Below are 23811 nucleotides of genomic sequence, written 5' to 3' on the forward strand. Positions count from 1 at the left end.
CATGTGGAAGGCCAAGGACTCGCTGGATAGATTATATCCAAAACCTTGGGTGGACACGTTTGGGAATCCCACCAGAACACCTGAACTTGGTGGCAGAGGATCGTGACCATTGGAAGTTCCTCTTGCAGCTTTTGCTCCCACAACCCAATTAGGAAGAGTGGGCCTTGAAGATGTATGTATGTATGTATGTATGTACTTCTGATACCAGGGTACCATCTGCATTCAGAAAAGTTATTCTTCGACATTCATTCTTTCTTTTATTTGCAGAATAACAATAAAATTCTTTTGGGTTGCCTTTAGCCTGCACAACCAATTTCTTTTCATACTACAACTTAGCTTTCCATACAATACTCTTAACTTTTCTGACCTGAGCTTTATATACGGGTATCCCTTGCTTAACGCGTATTTGATTATCGCAGCGAAATCAATTGCAGCAATTCCCTTGATATATGCGGCAAGAGTTTTGATTAACGTGCCTTTAAATTTACCATACAAAATCATGCTCATGCTACAAGGCTGCTAGCCTCATGGTCATCCAAATTCTCTTAATGATCTGTTTGAGAATGTGCAAGTTTTATTTTTCCCACCAAATACAACATCATTGTTACAACCTATGGACATGGGAGTCATTGCAACTTTCAAAGTCTATTTTCTTAATAAGACATTCTCAAAGGCAGTAGAAACAACAACAGGAGAAAATGCGATTACGCTCCACGAATTTTGGAAAAAATTTAACATTAAACATGCAATTGAGAACATTCGTGACTCATGGTAGCAAGTGTCTTCTAGTTGCACGAAAGCTGTTTAGAAAAACCTTCTGCCAGAATGCGTTAATGACTTAGGTTGTTTTCAAAATCCTGTGAACAACGTGGTCAAAGAAATCGTTGCAATTGGTGAAGACCTCAGTTTTGATGCAGAAGATGTTAAAGAATTATTGGATTCAAATTCAAAAGATTTCAGTGAAAACGATCTTCTTGAAATTGAACAACGTACACATGAAGACAACGAATAAATGGAATGTGAAAATGAGGTTCCAAAGGAAATAACAGTCAAAGAACTGGATGGAATATTTTACAGTTTAGAATCACTTAAGCAGCAAGTAATGGATATGGATCCAGATGTTAATCGAAGAATGCTTGTTTGCCAAGGTCTGGAGAGTCATTTTGCTTGTTATCATAGAATTTATGCCAATAAGAAAAAACTAAAACTGTTCAAACGACTCTTTATAACTTCTTTTGATTAAAAAAAATTGCAGTAACTAATGTAGGTACAAGTATTTATTAAACATTTACTTTGCATTCATTTTTTATATTTCCTAAAAGAGTACCATATAAAATGAACTATTAGTACAGTAATCGATCAGGGACAAATTGTACTTTTTACCATTGATTACCGCGCTTTTAATATATGCGGCAACATTGAGGGATTAATTAATCGTGTTAATCGAGGGATACCTGTATTTCATAACCACTCTTTCCTTCACATCAACTCTTCTTCTTATGGATCTCTTGTTTAATGAGATTGCATACCCATTTCACTCCCATTCTATTTATTCTTTGAACTCTAGGGACACATTAAGATACTGCATCATTTAAGTTTTTTAAAAGCTTCTCACACTACTGATATTCGTCCTATTCAGTAACTCAAACAATAAAACCAAAGATCCTATTCTCCTGAGTTTATCATAATTTCCAGATTTGTAATTCAGCATGTAACCTCTCCTGATTGGAACATCCACATGGTTGGCTACTTCCCAGTAGGCATGATCACTGTCACCAACTAGTGGCAAAACAGTCACATTCTTAACAGAGACATCTTCTGACACCATGATTAAATCTAACAGTCTTTGTCCTAAAGTTGCTTTTTTTACACATATTGCTTGAGAAAGTGGTCTTGCAATAGTGCAATAAATTCTCCTTTGTTCTTATCATGAATTTTATTGGCTATCCAATTAATATTCAAATAAGTCAGCTATAATAATTACTTGTTTAGTACGCAAAGTAATTTGGCAATGAAAGTTCTTCATCCCAAGCAAATGAACTTGCCAGGTCTCCAGCAACACCCCCACCACATATTTCATCTTATTAGCCTCCACACCACATAGCCTCAAACTCGCTGCTACACAGGACATTATTATCATTATTACTTTCATGAGTTACTATTTTAACTGGACTCAAGTCATGAGTCCAGTTAGAATGTTAAACGTTAATGACTTGATTCCAGTTATTTCTATTCTAACCAGACTTAAGTCATTAATATCATTAATAGTTCTCACCTGCTCTCCTATTTTATTTGTTATTCCTAAAAATACTATATCCATTACACTTGATTCCAGTTAATGCATCTGATTGAGATGCAGGTTTCACTACCACCAATTTTAGGCCACAACATATTCACCAAAGCAGAAAATTCACCTACTTTGTTTCCGCTCTTCGCATTTGTGTACAGACAAAATAAGTTACTTCCTCAATTTTCTTGTACTTAAATCTACACTCTGCATTGCCTCATTGGACAACTTTTTCTTTTATCTCTTGACAAACAGACTCAAAATGTGCAAATCCAAAGTGTAGTCCTTCCCTTCAGAGATTCTTAACCAGATTCGCTGGCATTCATATTACTATTACGTCTGCACATCATAGCTGAACTTACATATGCATCCTCAGCCTTCTTTCCAAGATGATCTAGTTTCCCTGACCCTCTCTACATCCAATAAATATTTCTCTAGGCATCTGATTCCAAATTCATTCAAGTCATTCCTCTTATACAAGGCTTTTCTGTCATTAAACTGGTTCCATTGTTATATCTGGTTCCTCTTTGATATGGTTTGTTGTTCTCATGTGTGCCATTTTAATGTCGTTGTGCTTTTCCTATAACATTTTACTTCCCTCATTCTTTTAACCTCCCTACTTTAACTACAAGACTTACAAAATTTCCTTGACTCTAATATCTGTATCACTTCTTACATGTTCATTCTATAAGGAAAGCAAATTCTATATCTCTGGCCGATTCCTAACTTTACTCACGTGCTTACCCTGACTGTTAAAGGTTATTCCTTGCTATAAGAAACGAATCCTCTAATTTCTGTCCGGGACCGTCTCCTCTTCAGATATTGACAAATTTATTTTTTAAAGCTGCGCCAGCCAATATCTCAGAATAGAGGGGACTCTTATTTAGGGAAACTTTTCCAGACTTTTGGTGCACATAGGAGAATAAATTTAGTGCTTATACTCCTAAATCAAATGCTCTACTACGACTAAGTAAATTCTGGTTTGCAGTCGTAACCTCTATAACAACACGTTATACCTTTCTTTCAATTCCCCCCGGCTATGGTTCGAATTAATGAGTGGTAGTTTTGGTTCATATCACAGGCGAAACTCAGGTATAAAAGAAAAAACATATTTATTGGAATCTAAAGACATAATATGCATTTTCAATTAGTTCAATTACATGCTAAATCAAACTTAATCAAACTGATTAATACTCAATTAACAGTACGTTAATTCTGACTTATTAAATCCTGAATGAATTATTTCTTTAATAAAGTTCTTCATTCAGGATGTAACACCATACATTCAAAAACTCACACCCCATTTCTTCTACATAGCCTGCACATTAAATCATTTGCTATCAGAGCCTTCCTTCTTAACTCATTACTATCCTATCTCAGTAATAAAACTAACTATTTTTATTTTCTTACTTTTCTTTCTTGCTTCTTCCATCAAGCCTTTCATATCCTCTCTCATAATATGTTTACCTTGATGGACCCATGTTTCACTCAGGATTTCTCCATGAGTGCAGGTCACAAAGATGCCTCCAACGATCTCGACCTTGAGCCTCTCCCTCTTCCATGTTATACCCATAGATTTCACTAGTGAATCTTCCCATCTTGTAGGTGGTCTTCCTGGTTTTCTCTTTATTCTTGGTTGCCAAGAATAAATTGAGTATTCTATATGTCCATCTGTTATCCATGAGTCTGGCTATGTGACCTGCCCTCATCTCATCTTGCTTTCATATACTGCAGTTATTACATCTTTTATGCCTGATCTCTATCTTAGTTCCGTGTTTCTAACACATTCCATTTTGCTGATGTTACAAATCCTACGTTTCATGTAGCCATAAGCATAAATAAATAAATAAATAAATTGCATGCTGAGTTATTCTGAGAGTCTGTTCTTCTTTGCTTGTCGTGTTCCATGTTTCTGATCCATATGTGAGTGATGGAAGAATGTCACTATTAAATAATTTTGCCTTTGCAGAGATGTCAAGATTTGGATCAGTAAGTGTTTCTTTTAGTCTGTTGAATGATAGCCATGCGGCTTTCTTTCTTTTTGCTATTTCTTCAAATAAATCGTTATTCATTTTTATTGTTTGTCCTAAGTAATTGTAGGAGTCAACTTGTTCTATAGGGATGTTATTAATATATTTAAATTTTTTTTTAATATTTTTATAATATATACAGTAAAACCCTGTTTTTATGTTCCCGCAATTTATGTCATTTTCCGTTAGTCCCGTCTTAAGGCCTATTCTTACGATGTATTGTTTTCCCGCCATTAACAACTTGATGTGGACATTATTTCCCGTGATTTGCATTTTTTTTATTGGGTTGCAATACTGATTTTCGAATCGATTTCCTCTCATTCAAATCGATTTCTGCAGATATCTGCACATTTCTGTTCCCAGATGGCATTGCTTTCAGCTGTAGTTTCGTTTCCACCATCACGGTGACGTGCAGGCTTGCAGCAGTGATGAGCAATACCTTGATTTTTCAATCACAGTATGAATTGATATTGCAGAATTTCTGCTACATAATTTAGCATGTGATAGTTGCTTTTGAGTTGCTGTGGTAAAAGATCCATGTTAGTAACATGGAGAAAAAAGACAAAAAATGTATTTCGGTAGAAGAAAAAATGGCAATTCTGTAGATTGGCATGCCAGAACACGTTTGCAATTAGCAAAAGGTCTTGGACTCTTCGTGTTCACTTTGAACATGATAGTAAAAAACAAGTCAAGCATTGAACTCAATGCAAAGCAATCTGGTGCTATGTCAAAAAAACGAAAATATATCAGGACATCGACATACGATGAATTAGATAAACTTGTGGTGCAGTGGTTTGTTTCTACGAGAGCGTCGGGTATTCCAGTCGATGGTACTATACTCAGAGCGAAAGACCATGAATTTGCTGCAAGGTCGGGGATTAATGATTTTACTGCATCAAATGGATGGATTGATTGTTTCAAAACTCGTCACAATATTGTGTATAATCAAGTGTGCATGAAGAAAGTAATAGTGTTCCAGGGGAAACTAAACCAGTGGAAACATGAACTAAAGACTATTATTCAGGACTATGAACTGAAAAATATTTCCAATGCTGATGAAACTGGGCTCTTTTATAACATTCTGCCAAGTAAAACGTGTTTTAAAGGAGAGAAGTGTCACGCTGGAAAACTCAGCAAGCAGGGGGGATAACTGTTTTGCTCATGGTCAATGCTGATGGAGCAGAAATATTACCTCCACTGGTAATTGGTAAATTAAAAAAGCCAAGGTGTTTTAAGAACGTGAAAAATCTGCCTACTAAGTATGATGCCAACAGCACAGCATGGATGACTAGCAGCATCTTCACATCCACCATTCATGCTCTGGATGCTAAAATGGGGGCAAATCACTGCAAAATACTACTACTGCTAGACAAATGTCCTGCACACCCTGAAGATCTGCAGCTCAGAAACATTAGATTAGTGTTCTTTCCCCCTAATTGTACAAGTGAGCTTCTGCCATTAGATCTGGGCATCATCCATGCATCTAAATGGAAATATAAAAAAATGCTTGTTGAAAAAAGCTGTGTTTATGCATGATAATGGTATGGACCCAAAACAAATGACCATATCAATCCTTGATGTCATGCATTATGTGGCCAAAGCATGGTTTCATGTTACTCCTGAAACCATATCCAACTGTTTCCAGAAGGCAGGAGTTACGTTTGTGGAAGAGGAGGAACAACTACAGGAGGAAAAAGAAGATATGTCAGAGCCCAACAACTGGTATGTGAGGGATGAGTCTTCCTCATATCAAGACTATGTTGATGCTGGTGTGATCACATCAATGGTACCAAGTGTAGAAGACATCCTTTCCAACCACCTTGGTAAAGAAGAAGAGGAAGAAGTCTGTGATCAAGAACCTACCATCCCTACTAGTAAAGAAGCAATGGAAGCTGCCTTTGTTTTCAACTGGTATATTGCAAGTGCATCAGGAGACGATGGGGCATTTAATGCCTTATACACTGTGGAGAGGCAGGTCGAACTTATAAGAGTGCAGAAAAAGCAAAAAAAAAAAAAAAAAAAAATCAACAATTAAAGATTTTTTTTAAAATAGATAAGTAATTGTAAATTCATTTATTTTCAGTTATTAAGTTTTGTAATCTAGTATGTAGACTGACATACTAGCAATAAGTCATCTTTTAGCCTTTTTTTAAATGCTTTTTTACATTTTCTGCTATTTACACTTTTTTCCATCAGTCCCCTGGAAAGTGCAAAAACGGGGTTTTACTGTATATATATTTATTTCACTACTTAAATCATTAGTTCCAATGAGCATCACATCTCTTTCCCTTTTCTTTTCTGTTTTTCTTATTGTCCTTGTCACATCTTTTGTTTTAGCAACTGGGAAACTCGATATAGTGACTCTGTTGTCAAGCACAAAATTACTTATCAAATCACCATAACATATCACTTCTTTTTTCTTATATTTTAATTGACTTACCTTGTAATTATTATTCACTAATAATTAACAAATTTCTGCACTTTTCTTCCTGTTATTGTTCTCCTTAGTTTTCTTTTCCTCTCTTAGTTTTTGTAAATATTTTTCTACTCTCTCAAACTCTCTGCTTTATTTTTGAATAATTCTTTTTAATCTTGAAATTTTATATGTTAATTTTGCTTCATTTATGTCATCAGTATAAAAGTTATCGTTTCCAGATTCCATGCATCATTATCCTTAACTTTCAATGCTGCTCTATTGTTCTGCTGGGTTGTTGGTGCTGCTTTTGTGGAAGAGCAGGAGAGTAAGATAGCGGTATTTGGCATGAATGATCTGACTGAAGAATGTAAGGAGGGATGTCATGAGGTTGTTAAGGAGAGTGAAAAATAATAGTGTGGTAGGTAAAGTAGTCAGTTGAATGGGGAAAATCTCACAATGCATAAGAATCTTTGAAAAAGTGCTTAAATGAGGCAGTATTTTAGTGTGCGAAGACTAAATAGGTCAGGAATGAAATGGATGTGCAACCTTATTAAGCAAGAGATCCACAAGAAGAAGATGATGTGGAAAGAATATTGTTGGAATAAGAGTGAGGAGTTATGAAATATATCAAGCTCAAGACAGAAAAATATATTGTGTGAAAAGCTAAATCAGAATACCATTCTGATTTCAGCATATGAAAAGATGCAAGCTAAAGGCAACCCAAAAGAATTTTATTATTATGCCTCAAGAAAAAGAAAGAATGAATGTGGAAGAATAATTTTATTGAATGCAGATGGTACTCTCATGTCAGAAGCTAATGAGATTGTTCAATTAATGAGTGCTCATTTTGCTAAGATATATCAACCAGGTGTATGTGACAGTGCACAGTGCTACTGCTCATTGGATGAAGAGTTAGAAGTTCATGAAAATGAGGTTTTGACAAAGTTTTGTCCTATCGACAAATAAGAATTTGTCAATAGGACAGATGGAATATCAGCATGTTTGCTAAAGGAATGTGCAGTCAAATTGGATAGGTCTTTCATATGTTTGTATAACTTGAGTCTCAGCTCAGGAATGATACCACAGGAATGGAAGGAATGTATGATAGTTCCATTGTACAAGGGTGGTGCAAAAACTGATGTGTCTAACTACTGAAATATCAGTATCTCTGGTATGGTAGTGCAGATTTTAAAGAAGTTAGTAAGTACTTGCATACAGAGGTGGGTAGACAACAAGAAATGAGCCGTGTGGATTTACTAAAGGAAGGTCATGTTTTAGCAATTTGCTCATATTTTATAACAATGTTACAGCCGAGTTGGATAAAGGGAATGGATACACTATGATAATGTTGATTTTGCTGAGGCATTTGATAGGATACCATATGAAAGGCTGTTGCATAAACTGGAGAATATGGGACTGGAATATAAACTGTTGAATCGGTGGATGGTTGACAGATAGATATCAAAAAGTGGTGATATCAAGAAAGGTCTATCAGGATATGTGCAACTGTTTACCGATGATGCAAAGATAAGCAGGGCGATCAGGAATGCTACGGATATTCAGCACTTACAAAATGATTTGAATAGGCTGGAAATTCGGGCAAGAGAAAATGGCTATCAGTTTAATGTTGGTAAGTGTAAAGTTATGCATGGGCATAATGAGATTTCCAGTGGCATATTATATGCGGGGTTATGTTACAAGAAACTGATGGGCCTAGGGATCTTGGTGTAATGGTGGATAAGAATTTGTGCAAATCTGATGTTGAAGCAAACCATGACATGTAAGGATAAAGAAGTCATTTTGCCTCTTTATAAGGCCTTGTTATGACCACACCTGGATTGTGCATGGATTGGGTCTCCTGGGTTTCGAGGGGATAAAGAAGCTGTGGAAAGAGTGCAAAGAAGAGTTACAAAGATTATATCTGGTTTATGGGATTTAGATTATGAAGACAGACTGCAGACAGGAAATGACTATGTAAGGGGAACGGTGAAAGTTACTAACTTAGGAGAAGAGATATGGGAGGCAAGGTTGAGATAGTTTGGTCATGTGACGAGGAGGAAGGACAAGTATGTGGGAAGAAAGGTCATGCAGATGGATGTGCAGGAGGGGAGGAGGAGGAAGCGCAGGTGGCCAAAGAAGAGATGGAGGAAGCTGGTGGAGGAGGACCTGATGATGAAAAACCTTAGATGTGGTTACAGCCCAAGACTGATTAAAAACAGCTACCCTACTTAAATAGGATAAGCTGAAGAAGAAAATGATGAAGACAGATTGCAAATATGTGGATTACAGACTTTGATAACAAGAGAAAGAGAGGTGATATGACAGAGGTGGAATGATATCATGGAAAGACAAAAAGACAAATGAAGAGGTACTAGAGATGGCAAGCGTAAACAGGAGCCTGATGAAAGAAATTAAAAAGGGAAAAGTCAGATATTTTGGACATATTCTGAGACATAACTGCCTACAAAGGACAGTTCTCGAAGGAACTGTTGAGGGAAAGAGAAAGAGAGGAAGACAAAGACTGGAGTGGATGAAAAATATAGAAGACTGGACCTATCTCTCATATGAGGAATGCAGCAGAGAGGCGCAGAATAGGACATGGTGGAGACACATGGTAGTCAATCTCCTGGAAGGAGAAGACACCTGACAGGACAGGATGATAGAGGTATATAAACTTTTGAATGGATGTTACAGGATATCATCTGATGAAATTTTTTGTTATACGGAAGTTGGGGAGAGAACACAGGGGCATCCATGGAAGTTAAGTTTGTTCACAATCAACAAAGGAATAAGAGCTAGGTTTTTCTCTCACAGAGCAGTGGGTGAGTGGAATAGTTTACCTTTAGGAGTAATAAGTGTATATAGTCTGAATGAATTTAAAAGAAGATTATGACAATTGGTTAGGGTAATTTATAGTCCTTGACTCCTTGGAGGTCTCAGATGATAATAATAATAATAATAATAATTATTATTATTAAATTAGCTAAATTAGCTGTATACAAGACTGTGTTCAAACCAATTTTAACTTATGGATCTGAGAGCTGGGTCAGAAGTAAAACACTTGACCAAAGACTAGAGACCGCAGATATGAGAGTCCTGAGAAAGATTAGAGGCGTGAACAGATGGCATCAATGGCAATATCATATTAAAAATGAGTATATTAGGAAAGAACTTGACATTGTCAGCATCCAGGAATGCGTTAGCAGAGCTAATCTCAGATGGTATGGTCACTTAAATAGAATGGGAGTGGAAAGATTAGCAAAACAAGTGTTCTCTGCCAGGTTGGCAGGAAAACGACCCAGAGGAAGACCAAGATATAGGTGGATTGATACGGTACAAAGTGCCTTAGACGATAGAAATATAAGATCTGATAATGTTGGAGTCTTGACAAGTAACAGACTGATTTGGAGGAAAATTGTAGATAGGAAGTTAGTAATGATGTAATTTTTTCATGTAGTACTGTCATATCCTGTACACCCCTTGAGGGTACATGGCAGGAATTTGATGATGATGATGATGATGATGATAATAATTATTATTATTATATTATATAAAATGTGTAAAAGGTACTTGTAATATATAAATAAGCACTTGTAATGACAAAATGTACCAAGAGAATTGTAAAATTCATAGCCAAGCTAAGCTATGATTTTTCTGGAGGAGCTTGCTCGAGTTAGTATCAATTACTTAACAGGAAAAGGAAAAAAGCTTACTTAGTTCTCTTGTGTGGAGAATGCTGGTCTCGTATAATGTCTTGCAAAAGTGTTGTGGTGTTCTACTGGTTCATTTGATATTATCAAAAGAAAAAGGAAAGAAATAAACTGCTTACACAGAAGAGGAGAGGAACCATTTAGTTTCAGTCTATTAGCAGAAAGAGAAATTAATGTGTAAGATGGGAACAAATAACTCAGAGTAGATCATATTTTCTTCTGGTGATACGATTGTAAGGTTGAGCAATTAGCAAAAGAGAAATAGAGAAGGGCACATATGGCAAGGAATAAATAATTAGAGAGTGCATAATGGTATTGTTAAGAGTTAACAGAAAAATTAATTCACATAATAAAAATCAGAAGTAAATGAAGAAATTCATTTATTTTTACAAAATTTAATTTATTTATATAAATATGAAAACTTTTGTTTATAGATTTAACTATTTTTGCAGGTGTTGGAGTTTTCTGATATATTTGAATGCATCAAGAAATAAGACCTAAAAAAATCCTCATATTCAGTTTAAGAAGCCTATCACCTGCCTCTACTATCACACTAGAGCAAAATTCTGCAGCTAATAATCATAACACACCAACAATGACCCCCTCCCTACACACACAAACAAAAAAAAAACATGTTAATTTCTCTTACTAATGAGTAAATGCAGACCTTTCATTATCTGTGTAAGGATACTTGCGTACCTATGAGTGCTAATATGATTTTGGCAAAATACAAGAAAAACTAAGTAATTTTAATTACATCATTTGCATTGTTATTTTGTTATTGTATTGTCATTATGTCACTGATGTTAGACAGTGCGGCAGAAATATGTCTGAGGAAAAATAGTGAGCATGTTGCTGTGGTATGATAATGCAGAGTGGAGGAGAAGAGCAGTGATGATGAATGAGATGATAGTGAGAATGTACAGGAAAAGGGATCTGGAATATGTGGATGCATAGAGTATGTTTGAAGATAGAAGGGAGATGGATGCAAGAGCCGGACTGCATTTGAATGCAGGAGGGTGCAAGCATTTGGAGAGATTGTTGTTTTCTGGGCAAGTGAATGTGTCGGGATAGGGAAACTAGAACTGCACAGGTGAAAGGTTGCAGAGATGGACCCATGGGGACAGGCTTGAGAAATAGCGGGGTGCACACTATATTACATTACAGAGCTAGGTGGAGTGTGAGGGAAGTAATAATGGCTATAAGAAGGCTGTCAATACACTGGTTTTTCTTATACAATGCTAGGAGCATTACAAATAAAGGGAATGAGTTTGTGGCATGATTGAACTCAGTCTCTCCAAAGGTTGTTAGTATCAGTGAAACTTGGTTAGTTGAGGAGGATGTTCTAACAGGGATAGAAATCGAAGGGTATAGTACATTTTGGTAGGATAGAGTAGGTAAACGTGGTAGTGGAGTGTTACTCATGATAAGAGATGAATTGTGCACTCTCAGGGTGGAGAATCTCAGTGGAAATAACACTAATGGTCTGAGAGTATATGGTGTGAGATAGATGTTTATAGAACAAGATATTTAGTGGGGTGTTACAGACCAGGGAATATAGATGATGCTGAGCAGGAAATCTTATTATTCCTTCCCTCCTCTTTTACCTTGAAGTGGTTTGAAGGATTTCGATTCATTTAACTGCAACCGTATCTCAAGGATAAGGTGGTTAGCCCTATGCCTCCAGGTATGTCTTATGTCTGTGGATCCATGTGTTCATGTGCCAGTTTGCCTGTTCTGTGGGATAAAAAAAACAGAGTTCTTCATCTATACTGACTGAGCTACGGAGGCTCGATGAGCAGGAAATATTTAGGCATCTCCCCCCCCCGTTGGTGAGAGTGACCATGTAGCCCCGACTTGGAGGATGAATAGGCATGGGGGAAGTATCAAAACAGAAGGAAGTTACATAGAATTAAGGCAGGCGACTATCACAGACTTCAAAATCAATTTGCAGCAGTGCAGTGGATGAAAGAATTTAGAGGAAGAGGGATCGTTAGCGCATGTGAGATTCTTAAGAAAGAACTGTTGACAGCAATGATATAATGTATACCTCAAGTGAAAAAGATAAAGCAATTTGGAGTCAAATGGATGACAAAAGGAATAAAAGGGGGATTGCAGAAGAAAAAAAGATTATGGAAGGCATATAAAGAGAGAGAAAGATGGAGAGCAGTTGCATGAGGAATACAAGGCTCGGGCTAGGAAAGTGACTAGCATCGTAAGGAGAGAAAAATTAGAATATGAGAGGAGACTGGCAATGCAATCCAAGAAGATTGTGGTGAGGTACGAGGAAAAATGATAGTGGACAGATTATCTTGCAGGATGGAGATGGGGATCAGGTGACCAAAGCAGATAGCATAGTTGAGCTATTTAATGATCACTTTATTAGTGTTCATCCTGGTACTACAGGCTTTGTTCCTGTAGTACCAGGATGAGTGGTGAAGTGTTAGAAGTGAATGAAGAGGATGTATTCCAAATAATGAGTACACTAAATGTCAATAAGGCAAGGGGACTAGGTGGAATTTTACCACGTGTTTTAATGGAATGTGCAATGGAACTGACTGTGCCGTTAATTTGGTTGTTTAATGAAAGTCTTGTAATGGGGCAGGTTCCTAGAAAGTGGAAGGAGGATAAGATGGTACCATTGCAAAAGGGTGGTGGTAGAATGGAGGTATCAAACTATAAGCCTGTTTGTATTTCATCTGCAGTTAAGATTTTGAAGAAATTGCTAAGAACCCATATACAGAATTGAGCAGATGAAGATAATATTTATGCAGACCAGCACAGATTTCTAAAAGGGTGCTCTTGTTTAGTAATCTGGTTACCTTTTACAATAGCGTAACAAGAGCAGTGGATGAAGGTAAGGCATACACAGTCATTTTTCCAAGGCATTTGACAGGACACCACATGACAAGTTTAAGTTGTGAATTGGATTGGCTGTCTGATGGATATTAGAGAGTTGTATATGGGGAAGCAATATCAGGATGCTGGAAGGTTCCAAGTGGTACCACAGGGTTCAGTCCTAGGACCATTGCTGTTCAATCTTTATGTCAGTGATATTGTCACAGAACTACATAAAGATGTTCAGTTGTTTGCAGATAATGTGAAGCTTGGGAGGGTTATTAGGAATAGTGCTGATGTTTTGGCTCTTCAGGAGGATTTGAATAAGCTGGAAGGGTGGGCAAAGGCATGGGGATGTCAATTTAATGCAACTAAATGTAAGAGTTTAAAATTTTGGGATCTACAGAAGGGATACTTCATACTCACTTGGTGGAGTTATACTGGAGAAAGTGGAGCAAGCAAAGGATCTTGGGGTGATTGTAGATGTGTCTGGACAGTTCATCGTGGGAAAATTGGTCGCCGACAATTCATCGCGGAGAAAATTCATTGTGGAGATTATTCATCGCTGGAAATTTAATCGTGGGGAAAAATTAATCGCACGAAAATTCATCACGGATATATATGTGAAAAAAAATTTTTTTTTTAATTTACATATAAGGTTATTCATATTCTTTCTTACTACAAGCTCTGTAGATGGAATATTAATTGTTACAGAACTGGGATAGGATGGTGAAGGAGAAAGAGCACCATATTTAAGAGTATTTAGGGAGAATAGTTATATCCGTAACAATGTTAAGATGTAGCTTTTAGCCTAGTGATTACTGTCTAGTAACCAGAAAGGATTATTAAAGATCTCAGATTTCTGACAACAATCAGCAATTGTAATAATCAAGACTTATTTTTAGGGGATAAAAGAACACCGTAAATGATATTATACATAAAAAGATAACATGAAATCTATTAGTGAAAATTAAAATTATTTGAGCTGTTTTTTATCTGCTAAAACATGCTAAAATAAGTATTGTGCACCTAGAAGGCATGAATGTTGTGATGGTTCTCTCCATTTTTATTTTCTTCCTTCAAAATTGATATTGCTTTTATATGATGAAACTGTTTATTAAACATTAATTTCCCTAATATCACATAATTTAATGATTTATATTTATCAGAAAATAATACAAATGAGAAAATATACAAAATTTGCTCATTTGTAATAATCACAAGTTAATTTCAGTATCAGAATATTAAAAGTTATCTGGTACAATTACTTTGAAAAAATAACGAATTCAAATAAAAAGAAGGTGCACACGTTACCTAGCAGTATTTGTGTGTGTGTGATAGTTTGGAATGGGGGGAGGGGGAGTGAGCCATCAAAAACGAAATAGAATTTTAATTCTATTATGAAAATTCCGGAAATAAAATTTCACTTTGACGTATACACCTATACATGTTTCGAATGATAAACTGTAGGAAAAGTATTGCTACTTCAAAATAGCCGTATAACATCAAAATTAGCAGAAAATATGTACATAACAGTTTACTTCATAATAGCCATTCATTTCAATATGTAATGAGCGATTCCAGGAAACGAAGAAAGTTGACGTGCAAAGAACTGCACATTACATTATAAATATTATACATTATGTGATATGATTATCTATAAGGTAATATTGTAAAAAAGTGAACCTTCACGCAATCTGTGAACGATTTTTCTAAGATTCTGAATAAAAAATAAAGAAAACAATTTGTAACAGTGGAGGCTGTATTTATTTTAAGATTCAGATTTTTATGAATTTATAAAATAATTGTTCGACAAAAATAATTATCTTGAATCATGTTCTGGGAGAATAAAATGTATTGGCAACTAAGATAATTAAAAAAAAAAGATAGTGGTATTGTTCTCCAGAGACCATCAAATAACGTGGTTGTCTTCACTCATGATACAATCTTGAGTGAAGAAATATGAAAGGATCTCTTATTTGCACTGGCATTAAAAACTATAATTATACAATAAAACAAGTAGTAAAAATAAATGTAACTTGTAGGTAATATAATTCAGATTCCAGTTACCGAGCAAATGGCAACTGCGTTTCTGGCAATTAACTGAACATAGCTATGTACGTGAGGGAATCTGGTTAAGTGTTCTCGTCAGAGTAAAGGATTATCACAACTACTAATGGATATAACAGTCGAATGCACTTGATATCGATGTTTTTTCAACAGGTGGTCTGACTCTTATCCAGGATTTGCTGGACATATGTTGGTAGATTGGCAGAACCTCTGCTAATAATAGCTTAAGCAAGTTTGAGTGCAGTTAGTAGTTGGAGGGGACTCAATTGTTTAATGCTGTGCACACTCTCCCTCGATGAGTCTTAGGACTCCCTGGAGGTGTCACATAATAATAATAATAATAATAATATATATATATGTCCTGGTGGTTGGGAGGTTAACCCTGGAGGTCGCGGTTGAAAAAAATTGCAGCTTAGGTCGCGTGTCCGAGAGATTCATTCATTACTAGTATGTGCTGAAATGCGATAAAAAAAAAAAAACTACAAATATAATGCATGATAGTTTATTTATTTTCAGTTACACTCTATAAATTATTGAAAAAAAGAAACAAACAAAAAAAAAAAACTAAATCAATACTATACTGACATCGGAGTTGGTAGTATCTCTCAGATACAATTTACTATCAAATATCACTTTCGCATTTGACTCTATCATTCTCATCATCAGACTCAAGTAACATACGCTGAATCAATCTCTTCAACATCTGATGGATTATCCTGTCGATATATTTTTCCAGCCATTTTCGATGGTAAATAAATAAATAAATAAAACTAAACCAATACTATACTGACATCGGAGTTCGTGGTATCTCTAAGATACAATTTACTGTCAAATATCACACACTTCTATATAACACGTGTTAAACAAAACGGACTTCAATTTTCTAGCAAATAACGCGAATTTTTTCTGTGATGATTTTTCCTGGAACGAATTTTCCCCTGCGATGAATTTTTCCCGCAATGAATTGTCCGTGAACCGACATATTGAAAAAGTTTTATTATCATATCATTTATATGGGCACTCCACGGAGTCAAAAGACTCATTGTGGAAGACCCATTCTATCCATTAACACAATACCTATCATACATCTCCTTAAACCGATTCACTGTTGGGATGCAGACAACCACATCTTACAATCCATTCCACTCAGGTTGTGAAGACATCTCAGAGAATTGTAGCAATGTTGAGGAGAACAATGATAAAAGTGAGCTAGTCTCATTGTATAAAACTTTGATCAGACCACTTCTGGATTTCTGTGCTCAGATCTGGTCACTGGGATTTGAAAGGGATAAAGTAACCTTGGAGAGCGCGCAGAGACTGATAAAAATGATGTCAGGATTGTATAACATTGATTATGAGGATATAATGAGGGCACGTGGACTACAGAGCTTGGTGGATAGAAGGCAAAGGGGAATATGATCAAGACATTTAAGCTGTTGAAGGGTTATTAACACTGAGGAGATTTTTCATATGGTAGAACGAGGGAAAGGAACAAGGACAAGAAGCCATCCCTGGAAGTTGCAAAAGGAAGTGGTGAGTAAAAGGGTAAGATGTTACCAGCCTGGTTGGCCAAGTGGTTAGCGTATCCACTCTGGTTCAAATCCTACCATGGGCATGGATGTTTCTGATGGCAGTTGCAGTTTGCTGGTGGATTGAGTTGGTGAGACGGAGAGTTGTAGAGTAAGCATCTTCCCTCAATGAGCCTTTGGACTCCTTGGAGGTGTCACATAATAATAATAATAATAATAAAGTAGGTGTTTTGCATGGAGTGTGGTACGAGCACAGAATACATTGCCTGAGAGAGTGGTTAATGTGCAGACTGTGGATGATTTTAAGGAGTGATATGATAAACTTTGTGTTCACTAGTGTTGACCTCCTGCGATGGGTCTTGTGACTTTATGGGGGATTCCACTGTACAAGCTCTTTGCACCACTCAAGAAAATTGAGCATGACTGAAGTGGGTGTGGCGAGTGCTACCACATCCACTGTGGTAGCACTTGCAGTTGACTCCCTGCGCTTCCATCTCAGTATGGTATCAAAGACTATTAACATGGACTGGCCCAATTTGTCAAACACATAGGCCAGCAACATGGCATCTTATCACAATGTCTCTTTCAAACTCCATCAGTTCCTTCCTTCCTTGCAGTCATTTCACTCAAACACAGTTACACTGACCTGGGAGCATCATATTCCTCCAACTTATAATGGCTACAAACGCGTAACTTGTTACATGGATCTCCATAGAGCATGGAGACTCATCATGGGAGACCCAAACTAACTGTTATACACACAAATCTATCATACTTCTCTTTAAACTCATTCACTGTCAGAGAACTCACAACTAATCCTGACAATCGATTCCACTCATTCACCACTCTCCAAGCAAAAAATCTAGTCTGTACATCTCTATTAACCACACTCTTACACAACTTCCACAGATGACTCCTAATACTTTGACTATCTGTCATATACTGAAAACTTTCCTTTGCATCAATTTTATAAAACTGCCCCTTTGATATCTTAAAAGTTTCTATCATGTCCTCTCATTTCTGCCTATCAACAAAACTTGGTAACCCAAACACCTTAAACTTATCCTCATAGGAAGCATTCAACAAACCTGTCATTTGTCTCTGAATTTTTCTCCACCACCACCACCTCATTTCCATGAAACCCAAGTGGACAAATCTTGATTACTGCGCACAGTAGTCAACACACAGTCGAACCATAGCCTTATAAAGAGGAATAATAATTTCCTTATCTTTACTTGATAGCATGTTTTTCAACATCCAATAATCCTTTTAGCTATTTTACCAACTTTTACACCTGCCTAGCTGGCCAGGTGGCTGTCTAACAAACAGGTTGTGGGTTTGAATCATACTGAGGCATTGGATCTTTGTGATTGTCTCACCTTGTGTACTGCTATAACTTTTGATATGCAGCAGTATGACTTGCTGTCCTTGCACCATCAAAACCATAAATCCTCATCATCATATCAACTTTTGCAATATGCCGTCTAAACTTCAATTCTCTGTCCACCATTATCCACAAGTCTCTAGCCTCATCAATTTCTTGCAATCCAGTACCATCAATATGATACACCATATGCAAGCTTTTCAACCTGAAGTGTTTACATTAATAACCTTACATTTTGTAACATTAAACTGATAATCATCAACCTCTGACCACAATGTCAATTTATTTAAATCATTCCGCAGGATATCTACAAAATCTTTATCAACTATTGCTCTTCCTAGTTTTGCATCATTAGCAAAAACTGAATATCTGACTTTAAATCTTTCAATATATCACTGATATACAAATTTAAAAAATTAGCAGCCTTCGTATAGAATCCTGAGATATTTCACTAGTCATTCTTATTCTTTTAGATTCCACTTCACTATATACTACTCTCTAGTGCCTGTCTGTCACCCCCCCCCAACCATCAATTCTACCAGCTTCATATCCATTCCCATTTGATCAAATTTTTCCATGTAATACCACATGTAATAGTTTTCCATGTGGTTTTCTGTCAAATGCCTCGGCAAAGTCCGGCAGTATCATAGTTCAGTCATTTCTTTTATTCAATTCTGCTGTCAATTTATTATAAAATGTAAAATGTAAATAAATTACCAAGACAGGACCTACCTATCCTTCAAAAAGTCATGCTGCCCACCATAGAGTATTGCATTCCTATCCATCGACTGTTGGATTTTAGCTTTAACCAACTTTTCCAATACTTTAACAACCACTCCCGATACATTAATTGGTCTGTAGTTTGCCACCTCTGTCCTGAAGCCACCTTTATGCAATAGAACTATCTTACCCTCTTTCCATTTCCCTGGAACCCTGCCAGAGCTGAGACTTAGACTGAACAACTTCATCTCGCTCTGTATACCATTCACATGGTATACGGGGTGAGATGCCATTCCATCCTACTGCTGCATTCACATTAATATTTTTCAATATGCTAAACACCTCCTGTTTGTCTACCTCAATTTTGATATGCAACTGCAAAATCTCCACCTGGATAATACACCTTTGCAAAATGATCACTCAGCAATTCAACTATTTCTTTTGGTTCCATCACTCTCCTACCATGAGCACTGTTTAAAGTCATTCTACCATAGAAATTTTTCTTCTTACTTGTTGTATAATGAAAAAACTTGTTTGGGTTTATTTTGGCCTACTTAGCTAATTTTCTTTCATAAATCTCTTTTGGCCTTTTTACCATACTAATCACCCTTCTTGCTTGCACTTTTCTTTTATTTGCAGCTCTTGCTTTATAACTATACTCATCTGTTTAATCCACACTTGGTTTATCCTCCTGACTATGGGTATGCAGTCTGATATTGCTTCTCTCAAACAATCCCTGACCACTTCCCATGTCTGGTGACATTTGTTTCTTGTAATTTCTCAAACCATGGCACTGTTCCAAGATGCCTTCTAAGTCTCTCATAATTACCAGCTTTATAGTTCAACATAAATCCACTCTTGACAGAGAATTCCACATGTTTAGCAACTTCTCAGAACAAGACTGCATGGGCACTCTCCCCCAATTGGAGGCACATTGCCTACCTTGTCTTTCCTACCTCCAATCTATGTCCCAATAGTTAAAGTCTCCTATAATAATATCCTGCACTCATTGTGCTAATCTGCCGATACATGACATTTATATGTTCCATCTCCTCCAGACCTAAAATCCTCTTTAACTTCTAATTTTGTTGGTTGTAAATCTTCAGCAATACCTCACCTCCTGTCCTATTCCCTCTATTCTCCCTGAAAATACAATACCCTTTACATTCTGTCCGTATAACTATAACATTTTCTGTCCACCAGGTCTCACTGATGCCTATAATTTTTGGTCAAGTCAAGCTGAACAATGACAAAAACTCCTCTCCCTTGTTCCTGATACCTCTAGCATTCGTGCATATGCATTTCAACTTCCTCTTATACTCACAATTACCCTTGTGTAACGTCATTGCCAATCATTTATACATACCTATCATCATCATCATAACCAGGAATATAGAGATGTTGCTATCATCACCAACAGCTTTCTTCATACCACTGCTGAATGAATGCCACTCCATGCTTTTTCCATTTTTTGCCAATCTTGTGCATCTCTCTCTCCATCCTAAATGTCCATAACATCTTGTTATCTCATCATCCCATCTTGCCACTGGTCTACCTGATTTCTGACAACAAGTTCTTGGCATCTATTCTGTTGTTTCTCTTTGTGAATCTGTTGTCAGACATTCTCCTCACATGTCTTGCCCAGAACCATTTGTTGTCTTTTATGCAAAGTCCATTACCCTTGTTTGCTTCCTTATACAAGTATTATTCTTTTTGTCTAACTGGGTGATTCCCAAAATGGCTCTTTCCATGTTTCTTTGTGTTATTGTCAGGTTCTCCTTTTTTAGTCAGACTCAGTTTTCACTGTCATAGGTCATTGTTGGAAGTACACACTGGTTCTAGATCTTTTTTTAGGCAGTTTGGTAAATTACTTTTAAATCTCTCTCTCTCTCTCTATATATATATATATATATATATATAGAGAGAGAGAGAGAGAGAGAGAGAGAGACATATATATATATGCCAGCCTGGTTGGCTAAGTGGTTAGTGTATCCGCTCTCCAGCCAAAAGGATGCAGGTTTGAATCCTGCCGTGGGCTTGGATGTTTGTGATTGTCTGTGAAAATACTAGTGATGGTGGTGGGTGGTAGATGGTGTTGGTGTAGTTGTGGTTCATTGTAGTTGGTGGATTGTGGGTGGTGGAGATAGAAAGTTGTAGAGTAGATACCCTTCCTTGATGAGTCTTTGGACTCCCTGGAGGTGTCAAGTAATAATAATAATAATAATATATATATATATATATATAATTATTAAAAACTTTCCATCCTTCTGTTATCCTATCTGAAAATTTCATTATCAAGTTTATGGTTGTTTGAAATGATTTGTCCTGGAGCAGTGTTTCTCAAAGCCCTTTCACTTACCCCAGGTAAGTGAAAGGTCTTCAGGGGATACATGGCAACTTTCGGCTATGCATCATTAATGCATGGAATCATTATTAAGAAAAAAAGAATTATTTTAAACATATATATTTCTCAATAAATTATATATTATGTATGAATTCTCCTATTCAACTTATGAGTTACTATCGCCATTACGTTCGCATCCTAGTGATAGTAACTCGCTCCCTACGGTAAACAACGCGCCCGCCCTAATAGCATCACTTTATTGAAAATGCAAGAAAAACAAGTAGTTTTATTGCATCACTGAATAAGGTACAGAGACATTCCCAGTCTGTGCAATATATTTCTCAACAAATAGTGCAATTAGAGATAACTGGGATAAAAATGACACTAATGAATCGCATCTCCCCCTCCAACAGAAACTGCTGTATAGACTCAATCAAAACCATATGTTGCTGGTGCAACATATGGTTTTGCTTGACACCACCCCGTCGTGAACGTGTTAAAACTGAGAAATATATAGTGAATGTGTTTCAGATATTATGGAATTATATATTTTGATTACAAATATAAAGGAATTTCCTGAATTAACAGATAAAACTCTAAGGTTCATTTTTCCATTTCCAAGTTCATGTCTATGTAAAGTTGGATTTTTGGCCCTTGTAGATATTAAGAAGAAGAAGAGGAACTGCATTATAGATGTCAAACTGCATCTGAGATTGAAATTTTATCCCAACATAAGCAATTTCACTTCTCTCATTGATGATAAATTATTTAAATTAGGCAAAAATGTATAGTATCTTTATAAATTTTATTCTGTTAAAAATAAATCATATTTTTTGTTTACATGAACATATAAATTCAAATAATATACACATTTATAATGAAATATACTTTATTTATTTATTATTATTTTAATAAGGAGGTACCTGGTAATAATGAAAACTTAAGAAGGGGGTACGCAGATATCTGAAGTTTGAGAAACACTGTCCTAGAGTATGAACTCACTATTTTCATCTGTCTTTGATTTATCCATATATAATTGCAGGCCTACCTCCAAACTTACTTCATTTAATTCAATAATCATGTGTTCTACTTCTTTTAATGATGTTGCTATTAGAATGATATCATCTACTATAGATTGCTTAAATATTTTAAATCAATATTCAGCCCTCTTTTCTTTTGATATATAAAGAAATTACCAAAATATTTGTATCTAATTTTCACTTCTTGAATACGTTTTTATTCCAATTCTTTCCTCCTCCTCATAATGCTAAAATCCAATATCTCTTCTTCTCTATAAATAATTATTTTCTTTTACCTCTAATATCAACAAAATAACTCAACCAACAAAAGACACTTCTTCCTGATACTAGCTATGAAATTTTTTTTTTCTCATATTCATAAGTCATATAGTAACTCAAGTTATTCTGAAAAATCATAGCTCAGTTACCAATGCTAATTATATTATAGAGCAGAATTATATAAAATATTATGAAAGGTTATGGGTGTACATTTAAAACAGCTAAACCTACCTTGATACTTGTAATTTTTCAAACATGAATTTGGCAAACTGTTTAAGTAGATGCACTGGACAATTAAAAGGTTCACAAAACACAAATGAAACATTAGGTTTTTGAATCTCTTCCAACATTTGAAAACGCTCTAACAGATGCTGTACATACTGTTCTAAAATTGAAAAATCCTTTTCAGCAAGAAAACAGTCTATAGGACTTGCCACTTCACAATCAGGATATAATTCATGAAAAAAGAGTTGAAGATCTGACCAAAGACAAGAATTTGTTCTATGCTGATCTTTCATTTCAGTAGTATTGTTTATTTCACTATGATTTACTGGGAGTTCAGAATATTGAACTGTCCTACTTGAGCAGGGAGATGTGTCATCTGGCAAGCATGATGCAGAATAAGAAGAACTGGTAGCATAACTTGATTTGGGATGGGAAACTTGTTGTGTTGGTGTGCTATACAAAGGCAAATATTCACTATTACTTCCTAAGTTACCTTGCTGTTCAGTATGTAAGCAATGCCATCTACATACTAAGGATGACTTGTCCTGTGCACAAACAAGACATAGTTGCTGTCGCCTGTGTTTACAATTTGAGCAAGTTTTACAAGAATAACTATGCCACTGCCTTGATCTTGGTGAAACTAGTACTGAAGGATGTCGTTGCAAAGCAAAAGTTGTAGTCAGCAGCCATGTTGTTTTACTCCCAATATCTAATGCAACTTTCCTTTCCCATGTATCTAAACAAACACCAGTACAAGTTTTATGGTGGCAATGAATACATTTAGGCAAATTAATAAATCCTTGACCAGCACGGTGACAAATTAGCCAAAGTCGTTTACATCTTGTTTTAAAACTGTCATCTCTAGTAGGACTGCAATTTTTAACATCATCAACAATACAAGGTAAAGAAGGAAATGAAAGTCCAGATTTCTTGACGAGTTCTTGCCATTTCTGAAACCTA

General features: G+C 36.0%; 1 protein-coding gene across 1 annotated transcript in view; it reads right to left on the reverse strand.

Annotated features, from left to right (window-relative positions):
• Window positions 1–23811, reverse strand: part of LOC150096228 (uncharacterized) — an 88045-nt gene that overhangs the window by 55009 nt on the left and 9225 nt on the right. Inside the window, exon 2 of the mRNA XM_090409118.1 lies at window positions 22858–23808. Coding sequence (XP_090265244.1) covers window positions 22858–23808 — 951 coding nt within the window. The remainder of the gene's footprint in view (window positions 1–22857; window positions 23809–23811) is intronic.

This window comes from Typopeltis vanoorti, chromosome 19 (assembly GCF_054136105.1).
Source record: "Typopeltis vanoorti isolate ZY-2024b chromosome 19, IOZ_Tvanoo_1.0, whole genome shotgun sequence".
Taxonomy (NCBI): Eukaryota; Metazoa; Arthropoda; class Arachnida; order Uropygi; family Thelyphonidae; genus Typopeltis; species Typopeltis vanoorti.